Source organism: Halichoerus grypus, chromosome 1 (genome assembly GCF_964656455.1).
Source record: "Halichoerus grypus chromosome 1, mHalGry1.hap1.1, whole genome shotgun sequence".
Classification (NCBI taxonomy): domain Eukaryota; kingdom Metazoa; phylum Chordata; class Mammalia; order Carnivora; family Phocidae; genus Halichoerus; species Halichoerus grypus.
In genome coordinates, this window is record NC_135712.1 from 30,814,781 (window position 1) to 30,834,424 (window position 19,644).

General features: G+C 35.2%; 1 protein-coding gene across 18 annotated transcripts in view; it reads left to right on the forward strand.

Annotated features, from left to right (window-relative positions):
* ROBO2 (roundabout guidance receptor 2) overlaps nt 1-19,644 on the forward strand; it is a 1,625,448-nt gene that overhangs the window by 1,469,726 nt on the left and 136,078 nt on the right. For all 18 annotated transcript variants that reach the window (XM_078058803.1, XM_078058842.1, XM_078058774.1 and 15 more), the window contains one exon: nt 1,215-1,353. In XM_078058803.1, coding sequence (XP_077914929.1) covers nt 1,215-1,353 — 139 coding nt within the window. The remainder of the gene's footprint in view (nt 1-1,214; nt 1,354-19,644) is intronic.

Here is a 19,644-nt window from a genome sequence, read left to right on the forward strand (position 1 = left end):
AAATATGTTTCAGTTTTGTGCCACTTGTTTGACATTTTTGAATTGGATTTGAAACTAAAGTCTTAAGTGACTAAATATGGCCATATGGCCAGATAAATTGTGTCAATTCCCAGTGGATTTCATCTTTCTTTTCCCTGACTTCTCTTTCTACTTCAGTAAGTAGCACTATTGGACTGCCTATGATTTGAAGACATGTGCTAATAAAAACTTAAATGGTAATGTTTCCATTATTAAAAAAAGGGAAGAAACTAGACAAGAAGTTAAAGTGCTTAGAGATTTGTAAAACAACTGTTTGTTTTATATTTCTCTGAGATGGTAAGATTTTTACGGACAGGGATTGATTGTTTCCTAGAGTTATGTAGAGGGGTGCTGAAATGGAGAGTAAGGAGGATAGGTGCAAAGTAACAACAAAAATAAAGGGTGGGAAAATGAAAACAGAATACTAGAGAAATAAACATAAAAGTTAAGTAAAAAAAATTCTGGAACACTAAGAAGATAATTGGAAGTGGCCCTAGAAAATTATATATGACACTAAATAGTTTACAATAATTAAAAATAACAGTGTTTTTTACTTAAGAAAAAAAATCATATTGACAGCTTTTTTATTTAAGAAAAAATAAATCAGAGAGGGAGCTGTCCATACATGAAGTGAAAACATTCATGGAAGTATTGGGTCCTCGTGAAATGATAGCTTATGTGGGAAAATTTAGGTAACACTGATATGTGAGAGCACAACTTTTTTGTTTCTCTCGCATTATTTTTTTTCTTTTTTTTTAGATTTTATTTTAACTCCAATTAACGCTAACATTCTTGATGGACAATTAGAATTAGTTTCCTTTTTGGTATTTTCCATCGGTCTCAACTTCTAATTCTCCCACTCAGCCATTGTGATAGATTAAATTAATCATTTTTACCTCTTTCCTTCTTTCTGTGGAATTCAGTCTTCAGATTTTTTATGACAGGATTTACATGATTTAGCTCAGGAATTCATTGAAAAATCAATTTAGTATTTTCCAAAAGATTGTATAGTGTTATATACAAACCATAGGTACTTCTGTATTCCAAAATATTTTATTTTATTCAATTACATTGGATTCATAAGGTCTTATCAAGACATAGTTGAGATACGGAGTTACGTTCTTTTCTATAACATACTTAAAACATGCACAACATTCATTTCATTTTACCATTGTTGCTTTTTTTTTCTTCCTAAGAACGACCCACATTTCTCAGGAGGCCAATTAACCAGGTGGTGCTGGAGGAAGAAGCTGTAGAATTTCGTTGTCAGGTCCAGGGAGATCCTCAACCAACTGTGCGGTGGAAAAAGGATGATGCAGACTTGCCAAGAGGAAGGTAAGAACATCATATGGGTGGAAAATTGTTAGATAATCATTGAATAATTAGAAAAAAAAGACATCCCGATTGTACCACCAAACACTCTTATATCTCAGTGTATTATTTCCAAACATATGATTTTTACATATGCAAGCCACATAGCTGCTGTTTAATATACTGAAGTCCTCCAGGCTTTTAAGGTCACTCTTTCATGGAATTTTCACATAAATGCCGATCCTCCGCTCCATCTACTATCCCCAACTATCAAAGATGCCTGAGGTGGCCCCTTCCAGGTCTGCCATTCTGCTCGTGGTGAACTCTTGACTACCTAGCCCAGTTGCCTCCAACTACTGCTCTGTTGTGTGATACTTCCCCGCACACTGGATACTGTCTGCCTTGCTTGGTTGTCAAGAGCATCACTAAGCAAAGGCTGCTGCATGTAGCTGACTCTAAGGTCTGGAGTAAAGCAGAAGTTTCGTGCAACACAAGGCTGAAAAAGCAGCAAATACTTGACATCACTATCCAGACAGGGAATTTGTCACTTAGGGACTGTCTGTCACTTTCTCAATCTCGATCTCTTCATGGAGATCTTTTCCTCCATCTCTTTTCTAGTCTTCCTATCACCAAACCCCCAAACCCAGTCAGTCAACTCTCTAGGGGAAGTCCAAAAATGCTTGTCATTCTTTTATAAGAATATTTTTTTTTGTTGTCTAAATCTTTCCAAGACCTTGCCCTTTATGACCAAATGAATCATTCAAGTGTTTTTTTTTTTTTCTATATAATGAGCAAGTCTAGCTTTTTTTTTAAAGATTTTATTTATTTAAGACATACACAGAGAGAGAGAGAGAACATGAGCAGGGGGGAGGGACAGAAGCAGGCTCCCCACTGAGTGGGGAGCCCAACACGGGGCTCTCGATCCCAGGACCCTGGGATCTAAGATTTGTTTTGTCTTCCTCCTAGTCTTACCTTCTGAAACTATACCATCACACCTACTACAATCATCATCTGCGTAAGATTTCACATTTTGCCTTTTTTGTAATTTTTCTTTAAAACAAGAAAGAAAGAAATTAGGTTTCATTCAACTGAAATTATACATGCTTTCACAGATATCAGTTGCCTTTTATCTGCTCTCACTAGCAACTGCTATGGATACTTTTCTGAATGTATGCATTCATTTCAAAATCTTGATTTATTTATCTCTAAGCCCCTGATACTATATTTTCTAAAGTTGTAACATCAACAGCACTGGCCTGAAATGGACCAAACGTTTTAAATAGTCAGTGAGAGGTTCTTTGCAATCTATAGGAATAAAACAAGTGAAACTTTTAATTTGGTTAGTTTTTCATCATCATAATAGCCTGTTTCCTTTGTCACTTTGCTGTTAGACATCTAGTTTTAAAGGAGTGTTGTTACAGGAGTTTGTGAATGTTAGGTTCCTCAAGCCTTCTCAGTGGAGAAGCAGGTTAAAAAGCAAGAAGAGTTTATGGAGCTGAGTTATTAGTGTCTATCCTCTATCTATAGTTAATAATTTTCCTCAAGTTTGAGAGCACTTTATGTGTAATTTTAAAGTGTTGATGTAAGATTGAGAGAAGAATTATATAGTAAAATTTGGCCTAGTATAGATGAAGGTTAATTTTCAGTTACTGGGAGTAAATAGCCTTGTTCATTTTTTTAAAGATTTTATTTAATTATTTGAGAGACACACAGAGAGAAAGCAGGAGCAGGGGGAGGGGCAGAGAGAGAAGGAGAAGCAGACTCCCTGCTGAGCAGGGAGCCAGACGCTGGCTCCATCCCAGGATCCCAGGATCATAACCTGACCCGAAGGCAGATGCTTAGCTGACTGAACCACCCAGGCGCCCCAGCCTTGTCCGTTTTTTAAAAATAAACAATCAAACTTCTATTTTGGACTATTTTTGGCTTTATAGAAAAGTTACAAAGATAGTACAGAGAATTCCCATATACCTGATACTCAGTTTCCCCTGTTGTTAACATCTTACATTATGATGAAACATTTGCCATTCCTAATGAACAAATGCTAATACATAATGATTAAAGTCTATACATTCTTTTGATTTCACCTGGTTTTCCATTAATGTCTTCCTTCTGCTCCAGGATCCAATCTAGTGTATTTAGTTGGGATATTATAGAATATTGCATTTACTTTTCATGTTTCCCCAGTTTTCTCTATCTTTCCTCCATCTTTCATTGTTTTTCCTCAAAATTTCATTGTTTTTGTGATCTCGACAGTCTTAAGGGTTACTGGCCAGGTAGCCTATAGAATGTTCCCCAAACTTGAATTTGTTTCATGTTTTCTCATGATTAGACTGGATTTTGTGGGGTGTTAGGGAAGAAAACCACAAAGAATGCCCTTTTGTCACATGATATCAGAGGTTTCATGATATCCATAGAACATCCCTTATGATCCTGCCATTTTTAATCATTAAACAAGATCCAGTTCACAAACGTTTCAAAAATGGAAAGTTGTACGAGTGTGTTGCATTTTAATGGGTCTATGTCTTTGAATTAAGGTAAAATAAAACTTAATCAAGCCCAGTTTGATTTCCCAGATTTCTCTAGGTGTTAGATCATAAGCCTGACACCTTTAGTTGCCACAATATTCTCCAATCTTACCAAATTCATTGGCTTCAGAGTTCAAATAATAAAATCAAAGAACAGTATGAATATTACATGTTTAGAATGGATAATAGAAAGGCCTCTAAAGACAAGGTTGAAATTTTGAGAAATCTTACCTCCACTAACTTTCCCTAAAACCAAATTGTCATAGGTTTCTGGCCTCTTTATTTTTCTATTACTGGCATGATACTACTACAGTGCTTTGTGTGACCAGCTAAATATTTTTAAAGTATTAAGCAAATGGAAATGCTGTGTAAGCTTTAAACTGTATGTTAGAAAGGCTTAAAGTAAGGATCAGTGCAGTATAGAAATTGAGGTCAATATTTTTATCATGATAGAAGCCATGTACTTTTTCTTGAATTCTCAATCTTTAAATGGTATTTCAAAGAAGCTTATTCATTCTTAGATTTGTATGCATTAGCATAAGCTTCACTTACGCATAATGAGGGAGAAATAGACCTCTTTACTTGGTGAGGAATAACAGTAATGACTTTTAACCAAACATAGCCTAAATCAACAACATTGATTCTATTACATTATTTAAGTCTCAGACTAGGGAGATGGCCATTGTTCTTGTGAAGCAATTGTGTGAAGTGGTGTGGAGGATGACATTTCTTTGGCTTAACATTTAATGCAATTTGAATAAGGTTTGTGTAGTGGTTCATGCTTAACACATTTATAGTAAAGCTTTGTAGGGCAGCTGCATGGCCTGTAATTGCTATGTAAGTAATATGTGACTGTTTTTCTTTCGGAGACAAGAAAAGCTTTTCAATTCAAGTTTAAATTTATGAAATGCTGTGATAGCTATTTAAACCTTCGACACAGAAGATATCTGTGCCAAACTCTCAGAAACCAGAGATGAATTAAGGGCGCATGTTTTTTATCTTTACTGGGAAAATATTTTTTTTTTAGTAGTACTCATATACCTCTTTCTTTGATTTAGCCTTTAAACTCCTGACCTTTCCCAGTAACTATCTTTAATAAAATTAAAATGTACCCTTGGTGAGTTGTATTAAAGACATTTTTTGATTAGATGAGTGTTTTGGTGAGGTAGGAAGAGTAGCAATTCCTAAGGCTAGCAATAACCCTAATGCCCAACCAGGGAAAAGATGGCTATTTTCCATATAACAAAGGGACAAAATAAGAAGGAGCCTTCACCTTATTACATGCTCCCGTCAAAATGTTAATTGTTTGCTGAAACTTCTGAAGATGCTACTCTTTCAGAATTGAAAGTTTTAGGAAGAAAAAAATAAGCCACTCTTTTTATTTGTGACTGTGGTCAAGTATCAATATCTTTTTTCCAGAGGGTCTCAATATATGTATGCTCGAATAAATGAACATCAACTCCTCTATTAGGGGCAAGAATTTTACATACCAATATGAAAATAAAGTGGGTAGAGGGAATAAACTGAGATAAGGGGAAAGAGGGGAAAGATTTTATTGTTTATAATGATTATTTTTTTTAAAACACAGGTTTTTTGTTTTGTTTTGTTTTTTAAGCATAATTTAAATTGTAGAAGATACCCTTTCGGAATCATCTACATTTATTAAGTGCCTACTATATTTATAATGCTCACTGATAGTCTGTTAAAAAAAGTCATTTAAAGCAATATAATTATACTGTTATTGGTTGTTTATTTTTTATGTTAACCAGATTGGGTGATGTGGAAAAGTATTTTCATACACAATACATTAAAGAAAGTAAGGACTAAAGTAATCTTCATTTCTTCCTTGGGTACCACATTTTTTTTCTCAGGCAAACCTAGAAGTTTTTGCTAATTAATACTCTTTTGATGGCTAGTGCCTTCAGCACATCTTTCCACAAAGTGTTTCATATGATAAAAGTTGCCAGTATTTATAATACTAAGATGATGTTTCATCTTATGCTATGTTCCATCATACCATATGGATAATGCATATTTTTTATATCAAAATAAAAATACATGTATGTATATATGTAATAATACATATGTGTCCTGGAGCTCTATGGAAAATACCATATATTAATGTGAAAGAAACAGAATATAATAAATTTACAATGAAACAAATAAAAATTAAATTAAAATACACCAACACTACAATATTCTGTTCAATTGAATAAGAGTGAGGAGAATAAAAATATCCCTTCTCAGAAATTAGTTAAGGAGTAGTGTGATTAATCTAATTGTAATTTCTTATCTGGGCCTGTCAGTACAGATTGTTTCAGTTAATTATTGGCAGTCTTTTAAAGAACTGCAAACAGGAGATTTAACATCCTTCATCATTCATATAACTTTGTTATATCACCATATAGTTAGCTCCGTGATTTTTTTTATTTCATTTTTATTTATTTTCTAAACCAACTCTAAAATGACACTAACTTTCTTAATAAAGATCTAGAGTACAGAAAGGAATGTTCATAATAGCTTGTCAGAGCAAAAAGGAAATAAAATATGCCATTTACATTCTTATGTATGCCTACAAATTCTAAATGCGGTTGATGGCTTGCACATAGTGGATATAATTCATGAATATTTCATAAAAATAGAAAAAGGACCAGAGAATAAGAGTTGCAAGATATATGGTGCAAAATTCTATCAATTTTCTTGAAGCCACTGACAAATTCCTTTTTCTAAAGTGCAAGTCTATTTTAAGAGAGATTTTTTAGAGTTCTTCATTCCGTGAAATGTGAGATTCACATAAGTACATGAATCCTTAAGAAAAGAAACTGAATAGAACCACTTATAATTCTCTTTTTTTTTTTTGTAGCATTTTTACACTAAGTGGCTTTTTTCATTTAGCCCTGGAAAATGTTCTTATATTAATTGTTTTGAAGCTCCATTGTTTAGAGCACGTGCTTCTGGGATGCAGAGATGCTGAACAGGTGCTTGGCCACCCTGCTGAGGAGATAGGCCTTCTTGCCATACAGTGTGTGCTTCAAGGACATGTGGTAATTTGGGCTCCTGATAAATAACCACGCTGATTAGGTAGGCTGGTCAAGATCGGTCAATTATTTTTTTTTTTTAAAAGAAGGAAAAGAACTGAAAGCAGGAGAAAAGCAATGTATATAAAACATGATATGTGACATCCGAAAAGTGGATTGGTCCCTAAGGTTTAGAAATATAAAGAAAAGTATCAATGAATACTCTATGATTTTTCAGCTATCCAGATGCCTTAGCCATTTCTGTCTGGAAAAAAAGTTAGAACTACATGCACAATTACCGAGAGGTCTTTTAATATAGCTACAAATAGCGTGAAGAATATTTAGGCCATTGCCAGAGATGTTAGACTTTAGGCTTGTTCTCACACTGTTCAATCATTTATCTGTTTAGTTATACTCCCATGTTCTGGAAATGGTGTTTGACAGATTTCTCTACCACTAACTAGGAGTATGACCCTGAAGAAGCTATTTAAACTGTATTTTACATCCCGAAGAAATGGGCCAGCAATGCTGTGGGCCTAATGACTAACCTACACTTTGATTCATTCGTACAGGGTGAATAACTATGCCATCCACTCTAACTCAAAGGGTTATTAAAATGATATAACTAATTCAAAGCACTGTAAATACACATAACAAGTGCTCCAGTTTTATAAATCCAGCTGATTGATGGCATTTATTAGTTATATAGAAAACTATAAGGGAAATATAGTAAAGGTAAAAAATACAGAGTATACAATTTCTATGGATACTCTTTCTTTGGCCAATTTCTATAGAAACACATAAAATCCTAATGATTTAATAAGTATCCCTTTTGCTTTTAAATCATATAGATTTGTTTATAAATTTTGCCAGCCAGTTTGCAAAGCCTGAAGATTATCACCAATTTTTCTACCTTTGGAAGATTGTGCATGATCCAGATATTTTATCGTAGCCCCAGTTCGATAAGATATCTGGGTTGGGACTTTCAAATTTCACACATTATACTATATCATTTGTCTGCTCATAATAAGAAAACCATCACTTTTGTAAGAAGATTATGAAAAAATAAAAGCAAGTATTTTTGAAGAACATACTATTTGTCACATGCTTTCACATGTTAATTACATTATTTTCAGTAGTGTTCTAGAATAATATGACTCCCCATTTGAGGGATATGGAAATAGAAGCTTAAATAACTTGCTTCCAAAGTCACACATATTAATACATGTTAGGGCCAGGACTTGATTTAGAATCTGTCCAGCATAAAATATGTATTTTAAACTAATGGGCTTTGTAATTATGTGATTATTAATTGTTTATGGACTTGAGCCACTTACAAATTTTATATTGAGATAAAATTTTAGATGATCAGTTAAAAACACTGTATTATGAATAACTTTATAGGAATACCATATAGCATTGATATAAAGGGTAATTTTTAGACCAATTTCATAAGCCACACATCAAGTGTCTTAGTGTTTTGAAAATCTAAGTTTGGACCAGGTTAAAGTTACTTTGTTGGAAGTTGAAGATATGGATTTTGTTTACAAACAGGATTAATTAACAACTTTCAGAGGGATGCCAAAATGGTACTTTCTCTGTGTTTTCATCAAATAGGTGCTAATAGTTGCTGTTAACACAAAACTAATTGCCACTTAGATTGAGGAGTGCAAGTTGCCCCATCCTGTGACCACATTGGCCCATCTGTTGAGAATCTCAGCTCAGGAACAATTCAGGAACTGGCATCCAATTTGGGCTCTGGCCAGTGGTCAACTAACAATCTGGGACACACTTGGAATATGAAATGCCTCAAAGTCAAAGATGTCCATTAACTGGCAGCTCTTCTCGTGTTGTGTTGAGGCAGAGCCAAGACCAGGTGCCAGTTTGCAGAGCAAAAGGATCCGCCTGAGTGCCACCTGTCATTGGCATATGGGTGTTGTCCAACATAGGAGCCACAGCAGGTTTGTTTCGTCCCTCAAAGTGTAGCATGTTCGAGAATTCACTAGACAGGGGTCAGCACTACAGCAACATTTTCCTTAGTCCCGATTATAGGACAAGTCAAAGACTTACCAAGACATAGTCACTGTACCAAGCCACAGGTGGATATATTGGATGTTCACCGTTGGAGACACACTTCCTAGTACCTAGATTCTTACGTTAACTGTAAACAAATATAAAAAAGGAGAAAATTCTTTAACTGACCACGTTAACACAAATCCTTGCCTTCATATGACATTGTGGTTAGAATCACTTAGATGATTTTTAATCACCCAGGGGTTTTTCTTAAGATATACTTCTAATTGATTTTTGCTGTTGTTCTTCTTAATAAGTTGTAATTGCAATGTGGGCCTACAAGGTAAAGTTGAATCTAGGAGATTAACAATCTTATCCCAGCTCTGCCAAAATGCATCAGACTGTTTTAAATAATTTACATAATATGTTGAGTACCAGAGTCCACACCTGCAAAATGTGTAAGTTGGATTGGATGGCTTCTGTGCCTTTAAATCCTGAAATGGTATGATTCTGTGAATGGCAGTAACTCAGAACATTTTAACAAGTATAATAACACATTTTATAGGAGGAAAAAAACCCAGAAATTTAAAATAGATGGACCTAAGGAGGAAAAGTAAAAGTACCATATACCCATATATCATTGACAACTACTTTGTATGTTTTGCATATATCCTGTCAGATTTTTATGCACACCTGGGCATATTTTTTAATTCAAAATTGCCTTTGACCCTAAATGCTTATTTAGGTTTGTCTAGGAAAAGGCTAGTATTGATTCAAAAGACTTGTTTTTAATGCATTTTCCTTTTCTGTAAATGGAATATTAATAAATTATGCTTATATTGTGCTTACTCTATACCAGACCTACGCTAGGCATTTAACATTAATACATTTATTCTTATGGCAACCTTATGATATAAATGCTATTATTATTTCCACATTACAAATAAAGAAATGAGACACAAAGAGGCTAAGTACGACAAAGTCAGTCATCTAGTAAGGGATCTAGGATGTCTGGCTCCAAAGCCCACACTCATGACCACAAACCAGAGGTGCTGGGTGGAAACAATTTTTTCCATTCTCCATTTAGGATTAAAGATTAGAAAAAGACAGTTTAGTAAATGCTTGCCTATCAGATGGTCACAAAATACATCGGTGTAAAGAAGTACATATGAATGATTTATAACCTTTATCATAATGGCACTTATCAGTAATGTATATCATATAAGTATGCATGATTTAAAAAATTATCATTACTTCCCACTGCCCATTGAAACAAAGTTTAAAACAATTCTGTCTTTATTATCATAGAATATTTTAACTTAATATATTCTTGTGTTCTTCTTTAGATTTGATTTATTTATTTATTTATTTATTTATTTACTTATTTATTTATTTATTTTAGTGAGAGAGTGCGTGAGCTCAAGCATGAACAGGGGAAGGGACAGAAGGGGAGGGAGAGGTACAAGCAGACTCCACACTGAGCAGGGAGCCCAGTGTGGGGTGAGACCCTGAGACTCTGAGACCCTGAGACCTTGACACCACAACCCCAAGACCGCAACTGAACAGAAACCAAGAGTTGGATGCTCAACCAACTGAGCACCCAGGTGCCCATATTCTTGTGCTCTTCTTAACACTGTTTCTGAAATGAAAATGAAGTCCCTGAGAACACAAAAGAAGCTAAAGAAATATTTGCTGTGAGAATTAAATAGTAAAAAGTATATAAATCTAGAACCAATGACTTTTCTAGAGCGTGATAATTTAATTCACCTTTTCATCTGCATCGCCTAATGGCACTCAGACAATGGTTGAATTTACTACAAGAGCATTATTTTATATTTTATTGATAATATTTGATTATCAACAGTTCTACGGACAGTTACGAATTGACTGACAGAACTGAGTTCTAGACTTTATATTTCCTAAAGTGTGGGGCTATCATCATCACTATTATTATTGTTATAACTATTATTATTTCTTATAATGGTCCTTCTGGAAAAGTTGCTGCTCAACCCAATTATTCAAGTCAACTGGTATGAATTGAAAGAGAAAGGAAAATGGAAAACACAAAGAATAATTTGAGACCTAGGATTACAATAACATGATGAATGAGAGTTATATTTTTGTTAGTGTGTGAAGGAGATACAGTTGTCAGAGATAAGAGACAAAAAACAAATACTTCCAAAGCATTGTAAGATCATACCCTACTCCATAGAGTAGAATCATAATTATTAGAGAAATTTACTTTAGTTGGTGCATAGTATCAACTCATTGGAGTTTCATTCTCAAAGGTCATATTTGGCAGTGGGATTGGGGGAGTGGGTTGCTGCTGTTGAGACACAGTGTACCTTTGTCAAGAAATTAAAGTACTAGAAGTCTCTTCTGAGAAGGTGATTCATGATATAAATCTATGGGGTAGACCTGTGACAAGATCTCAGTGTAGAAATTTTACCAGTCATTCTTGTGATTATTGTTACTATTAACAATTATAAAAGTTACTGTAATATCTTTCAACTAATTTCATTGAATGTATAGGTGTTTGGAGCCTTTATAAAGAATATCTGGTTAAATATTCTGCATCACTGCAATTCACGTAACAAATGGCACTTGTTATAAAAAATGTTTGATGAAAACTATAAATATTTCATCCATTAATCCACATTTTCTAAGAGTTTTGTTCAACATTTATACCACAAATAATAGAAACAAAAAAGTTGATCAGGACTCTTAACTGTTATTTGAGAAATTCTATAGAGAGAAAGAAAATATTTTTATCCTACTATGAGCACAATTTATAGCAAGATGTCAGTTCTCTCAGAGGAATAATAAAAATCTCTGATGTAGACTAATAAAATATTACATTTCAAACATTCAAAAATAATCATACATATTCATTGGACATTTTTAGTGTTGTTAGTGCAACAGATTAAAAAAGATGAGTTTGGGGGCACCTGGGTGGCTCAGTCGTTAAGCGTCTGCCTTCGGCTCAGGTCATGGTCCCAGGGTCCTGGGATCGAGCCCTGTGTCAGGCTCCCTGCTCCACGGGAGGCCTGCTTCTCCCTCTCCCACTCCCCCAGCTTGTGTTCCCTCTCTTGATGTGTCTCTCTCTCTGTCCAAATAAATAAATAAATAAAATCTTAAAAAAAAAAAAGATGAGTTTGTTCTCAAGGATTTTAACAGAAGATATGTAAAACATTAACTATTAAATAAGGCAAACTTTATAAGTATGATATATAAGACTTCAGGGTTTCAGAAAGGAAAAGCTGTTTTAGTCCCATGTGACATTAGAGATGGGTCTGAAAAGGAGAATAGAATTCTCCTAAGTGGAGCTGCAAAGAATATTCCAAGCAGGATGGGATATTCCAAGCAATATGGAAGCAGGATGAAAAACGTTTGGTGGTAGAAAGTATAAGCCAACAATTAGTGGTCCATTGTGCGTGAAGTGGAGTGGAGTGGCACTTAAGGCCAACAAGGTTAGTTGAGGCTTTATTATGAAAGCCTCTAATTCCAAATAAAGTGTTTATACTGAACACACTATGAAATGGGGATTCACTGAAGCACATTCAATAGAAATGTAGCTTGTCTCTATGTTTAAAAAATTGATTCCCATATTTTATGTGGGAGAGTTTGGAGTAGAGAATGTTTAGAGGTAGGCATGCTTGGGAGGAAGTTGTTTAAAAGGTAGTTAGGGGACTCCAGTGTGTTATTTCATATAAACATGCAAATATGGATATTAATGCAACTAGAAATACAAAGAAAAGCTTTTCTTTATTTTAAGAGATCGATTATATGTCAGGATTCATGGGAAAAGAGGGGATAAAAGTAATACTAAGGTTTATAACTTGGATGATGGGTGTTGTCTTTAATAAATATGGAAGTCAAAAGATTTGTTTAAGCCAACTATTTGTAATCACATAATAATATCATATGTCACTGAATTCAGGCTGGAATTGTTTGCAAGATCCAGCAGTACTTTTTCTCTGAGTTAAGGAGAAAAAATTGCCAGATCATATATGATATGTCATCTATGGAAAATGATTCCTAATGTCAGAGTTGTTAAAATAGGAAAAATGTGTATCTTAAAATTGATTCAGGAAGTACTAGCTAATTTTGCAAACGCTTCACATGTAGAGAAATCATTAAATCCTCACAATTTCCTCATGAAACATGTATTCTTATCATTCTTATGTTACCAAAGGAAGAATTTGAGGGGCAAATTCAAGTGGTAGAGAGTGATTTGAACCCAACCAGACACTCTAACCTTAAAGTCCACTCTGTAAACTGCTACACTGAAATAATCCATCTTTTTTTTTTTAAGATTCTATTTTTAAGCAATCTCTACACCCAACATGGGGCCCACACTCACAACTTCAAGAACAGGAGTTACATGCCCCACCGACTGAACCTGCCAGGCACCCCTAAAATAATTCATCATTAAATTAAATGAAATGAAATTATATTATCACATCATATTATATCATATAATATTATATTATTCATTTATTTTAAGTAGGGTCCATGCCCAGCATGGAGCCCAATGTGGGGCTTTAACTCACAACCCTGAGATCAAGACCTGAACTGAGATTGTCAGCACTTAACTGACTGAGCCACCCAGGTGCCCCAAAGGAATTTATATTAAGATTATAAAAATACTGTATTTTTAAAAAATGTTGTTTTTTTTTTTATTTATTTGAGAGAGAGAGCACGAGGTAGAGGGAGAAGCAGACTCCTTCCTGAGTGGGAAGCCCAGTGTGGAGCTCAATCCCAGGACCCTGGAGTCATGACCTCTACTGAAGGCAGACACTTAACTAACTGAGCCACCCAGGCGCCCCAGAAACACTGTATTTTTTTGAGGGCCCACTGGTTTTATGCTAGTTATAATTAATCTTCCCAACAGCCTTGAAGTATGAATCCCCATTTTAACAGTGCAGGAAACTGAAGCTTAGGGATAACGAGCATCCTTGTGCTCAAGGTCACAGGACCTGTGGGTAGCTAGGCAGAATTCTAACCCCAGGTCTGTCTGACATGAAAGCTTGCACTCATTTCCCATTTTGGACCTGGAATACCCTTCATTCCATGTTTTATTGAACGGCCATTAGCTATTTTGTGGTTTTTTTATTTTGTTTTCTTTTTTGTTTTTATATTTCTGTGTAACTAAGAGAAAACAGTGTTAATCTCATTATTGTAATTTTTTATTTCTCTGTCTCCCAACTCCCCTTGCCATATTTATCTTCAGTCTCAAATATCCAGCCCTATATCTGATAATGTGGTGCTCACCAGATATACATTTAGTGCAGTGGTTCTTAACTGAAGTTAGTTTTGCTTCTCCCATTCCCAGAGGAACATTTGGCAATGTTGGGAGACATTTTTGATTGCCACATTTGGGGGATTCGGTGCTACTGTTATCTAGTGGGGAGAGGCTAAGAATGCTGTACACAGCAGACTGGACACAGGACCACTCCCACAATAAAGGATAACCTGGCCCAGAATGTCAGTAGGACTGAGGTCGAGCAACCCTGATCTAGGAGAAAAGATGAAGTAGACATTTCTTACCTGAACGCTATTTTATAGGATTTTTATTTTTTGTTTTATAATGTTAGGGCAAAAATAATAGAGTATAGTTCGAAGAAACAGATTTCAAAGTCTTTCCTTATTGCCTTAGCTATGAAGGTTCTATCAGTGAGATAGATGGATAATCCCATGGCTGGATTTGACAGAAATATGTCATCATCAAATACGAGAAGGTCCTTTGGTTCACTAATGACTTGAGATGAATGTATATTTTTGCATATTTTCTAGAATATATGAGGCATGAAATGTTTCTTTATATTTCTTGCTCATTAAATAGTTGCTGAATTGATAAAACTAGTTAAGAGTAGCTTAATTAGAGAAGTGTCTGAACCTTCTATTTTCAAATATATCTAGCAACCTACATGTTAAGTGACACACTTAATGATGACAAGTGCCCCCTGTGTAGCTGTGTTGAATTCCTAAATTACTCCAGAAGCATATTTCACGAGGAGATTTCTGTGGGCAGAAGAAGAGAGAGAGGCTTGTGAATCTTCCATAGCACAGTCCAAACTGAACTTCCTTCTGATAATGCAGAGCACCCCTGCCCCTCCCGCAGCTAGTGCTCACTTCAAACACTAATGGAGTCTTCTGGAAGTTTATCCAGTAAGGATCGCAAGGCCACTAAGTAGATGATACATTCAAAGATTCATTTCACTCTGAACTCGCAATCCCTATTGCACAGTTTATTCTCGATTCAGGAGAGTACAAGAAAGGGAACTGCCTGTCAGAAACGTCTGCTCTAAGCTGTGGATTTTGTGGATTGTTGTGGGTTTAATCCCTGAAGTCCTTTTCTAACTGAATTTAAAGTTGAGATTAATTTCTAACCAAACACACAACTATGAGATAGATCCACTTTTACAAACCTGATGTTACAATTCCTAGTCCTATTGTAAAGCCAAATTGTCTTAAATGAATTTAATCCAATAATGAGTTCTAAATTGAAGGATAATTTAACCTGCCTCCACCACTTTATTTGTTCCAACATGCTTTCCTTAATTGGATTTGTTTGCATTTTTTACCATAAATTTTCATGTTCTAATTAAACAAACTTATGAAAATAATACTACTAAGTTTTAAATTTCAAGTAATGCATTTAAGGAATAGCAGGTATTATTTTATTTGAATAAATCACAAGGATGGTTACATATTAAGGATAACAAAGAATTAGGTATTCCTTTCTGCTATTATGAGCCAGATGAAAACCCTAATATCTCTAGAATGGTTTGAATTTAATCTTATATGAATGTGGTAGAAAGTAGTACATGATGTACACATACATACACACCCATACACACACGCACAAACACAAAGTTAATCTCTAAACTTTTAAGGGATTTAAATTTAGTGAAAATCAGTATAAGTATGAGGTGATATTAAAAGTTCTCTGCAGTCTTGAAAACAATAATGTAATTATCAGTGATAGGTCAGTGCCCTCTCTGCTGATAATACCAAAAACAAAAAGAAAAGCAAAACAAAACAAAACAAAAAAACAGCCTAATTAAAAAGAAAATCTATTTGCCAGGCAAATAGTGGATATCATGTCAATAATAAAAAAAAATAGTTCTAATTTTAAGATTGTAAAGTTAAATCCTTTAATGTTAGCGTTTGATCTAATGAAAGATTATCAGTGATAAAATATACTTTTATCATGTAATTTTGACCTAAAAGTTAATTTTTATATTAAAGTTTTGGGACCTCACTCTTTTCTTACTGCTGTACATTGAACTTGAGTTTCTTTGTCTGGGCAACAGATTAAATCATAGAACAAGAATAGGTGTGAGCAAGGGTATCCTCTGTAACTTATTATCTCCTTTAAAGTATGGATTGTTCTGGGGCCCTGTGCCCTGTATTGTTAAATGTCGTATTAGCCAATGATTCAGAGAAAATGAACACAGAAAATGTTTTGAAATAAAAATTATGAGAAGGTACAATTTAAGTAAACTCAGTCAAAGTTCAGGGAACTGAAAATAAAGTGATTCTTTTTTTTTAAAGATCTTATTTATTTATTTGAGAGAGAGGGGGTGGGGAGATGGAGGGCACAGAGGAAGAGTGAGAAGGAGAAGCAGACTCCCCACTGAGCAGAGAGCCTCATGCGGGGCTGGATCTTAGGACCCTGAGATCATGACCTGAGCAGAAGGCACACGCTTAACCCACTGAGCCACCCAGGCTCCCCTAAAGTGATTCTTACTGCTCAAAATGTGCCCTGTGTTGTCCACAGCCTCTCTATTCTACAGATTTGGCATTTTGTTATCAGTGATGTTTGATACTGGTGAAAGATATCCTCTTCCTGTGTATGTACAGCCTTAATTTATTCCTTCATGAACAAATTGATCTTGACTACCTACTAGATTCAATTCACTGTACCATGCTTTGAGGATACAATTGTGAACAAAGACATGACCATGCCTTTGTGGAGCTTCAACTCTGGAAGTATGGAGAGACATCAAACGCATTAATTTTGTGTCAGGATAAGCAGAAGTAGTTAGGCTCTCAGGAGACAGAATGGGGGAGTGGGGAGGTATGTAGAAAAGTCCAGATGTGAAGACACAGCATATGCAGAGATGCAGGAACAGGAGAGAGACTGAGAATTCTGAGTACAGTTCGGGGCTCCACTGTAAGGTAACCAGTGGGGCAAGATAGGACTGGAGAGGTGAAGAGAGACCAGGTCAGGAAGGAACATATTGGGCAGGTTCCGAAGTTGGGACTTTTCTCTAGAGAGCCAGTTGAGGGTAAATTGAAGCATTTTTTTAAAAAATTTTATTTATTTATTTGACAGAGAGAGAGAGACACACAGCGAGAGAGGGAACACAAGCAGGGGGAGTGGGAGAGGGAGAAGCAGGCTTCCCGCAAGCAGGGAGCCCGATGCGAGTCTTGATCCCAGGACCCTGGGATCATGACCTGAGCCAAAGTCAGACGCTTAATGACTGAGCCACCCAGGTGCCCCAATTGAAGCATTTATAAATCTACTTTTGGTATATAAAGAAGGGTAGACTATTGTATTAATAAATAATTGGGGCTTGCTGGGGAAACGCAACACAAAGGTAGTAACACCAGAAAAGTGAGGATGTTGGCAAGCAACTTATGGAACACAGAATCTGGGTAGGATAGAGGAGGAAGTGATGATGGAAAGAGTTGATAGAAGAAGAGTTGAGGTTCAGTTTGAAAGCTAATTAACACAGCAGGAAACGTCTGAGGTTATGGCGGCATCAGACATTTGACCTTCAGATTCCAAAAGTGAGCCACTCCAGCTGAAAACAAGGTCCATGATCCACTATGAGACAATGTCCAAGAAAGAGGGAGACATTCTCACTGGAGGAAGAGATATAAGTGATGTTTTATATAGGAGTGCCTCAATTCAAAGTTGGGAGCTGTTAGCATGCACTTTTTTGAGCCACTGAAAATCATCACCACTGAGTTCTAAATGGCTGTATCTCCATGTCTACTCTAATCCATACAGTGCTTTCGGTTAGTTGACGGGTGTGAATTTAATTATCCATGAACGACTATTGTGGACATTGCTGCTATAAATATCGGGTTAGCCTGGTGATGGGTATTAAAGAGGGTACATATTGAATGGAGCACTGGGTGTTATACGCAAACAATGAATCATGGAACACTACATCAAAAACTAATGCTCTAATGTATGGTGATTAACATAACATAATAAAATAAAAAAATGCAAAAAAATAAAATAAAATTCCATTCTAAAAAAATTATCCATGAATGACTCCATAAGATTAATGAGTCATTTTTATCCTGAAAATCCTTCTGTTGAAAGCAAGCAACAGACTTTATGACATTTTTATATAAAATCTCCATAGTTAAATTTTCATTGAATTATGGAACTATGGAATGCTCATGATTGTAGACATTTCTTTATTTTCTACAAGAGGTTAAAAGGTGTAGGGTGATCTTCAGCTATTTAGATTGAGTGCAAGTATTTTGAAAATATAAAAACTAACTTTTTTAACCCCCCCCAAAGGAAAACCATATTTACTTACATAGACATTAAATGTTTCCTGGTTCAATTCATAGTTTTTACTATTGACCAACTTAATGATTCATAAAGCAGATACATAATAAAATTTTAAGTGCTAATTCAAAACATTTGTTGTAGAATTGGAGCCAGACCTCTTGCAGCAAGAAGTAGTAGGTGATTTCAAAAAGTAAAGGTGTTGAGAAAATAAATTTCCTTCCATGAAAAACAAAGGTGCTTTTGAAATGAGAACGGCCATTCGGGAAGTTTTGTTAGCGCAGAATCCTCACGTAATTCAAGCAAGGCGACGAGATACACAGGCTCGAACCGAACATGGTAAAATCACACTTCATAATAGAAGTCGTGTTGTGTTTTCTTTTGTTCTTTTCTCCTCCCAAATTCTAAAGCCACTGTGGAAGGCTTGGAGGGAGAGGTCCCTAAATTATCTGAATTATATTCACAAAAGCCAGAAAATAAAGAAAAGTTCCTTCCCTAGAAGCTTACAATGAATCAGGGATTGCAGAGTATGAGAAATGTGTGAAATGTGGTCATTTTATCAAATGTTGCCAGTTTTCAAAAATCTTGTTTGATATTTTCAAAGTAAATTTAGATGTGTAGGAACTCTTCCCACTACCTATGAAAGTTTCATCCGGAGAAAGAAATAAAATAGATTCTTTAAATTTAGAAGTGATTTGAGAAGGTAGTACTCTGTTCCTTAAAAATGAATAATATTTTCTCTTTGGAAACACTTTTAAGATTGATCATCAAATATGAGATCACACACCAACAGAAGCTTGCACATAAACTGTTGTTGTAAGTATTAAAATAAATTTATTTTGTTTTCTGGATTATTTAGCTGAACAGATGGTAATGGTTTTGACACAATTCAGTTTCCTTTTCCCTTTTTTTTTCTTTTTCTTTTTTTTATTTGGGAAAAAATAGAATACAAAACCCAGAGCTTCTTTTCCCACTTTGTCACAGCTGGTTACCAATCAATCTCAATTCACGGTACAGTGATGATAGCACATGTTGTCCGGGGGCCAAATCTGATTGGGTTGCATTTTTCAGCAGTGTTCCGTATCAGGAAAAAAAAAGGTATCTTTATGGTGGGGACTGTCAGCACATGATTGTACAACTGTCATTAATCAAACCTGGCAACAATGACTGCATTTATACCAGTCTGAGACAGATTTTACAATCAAAATCACCGAATTTC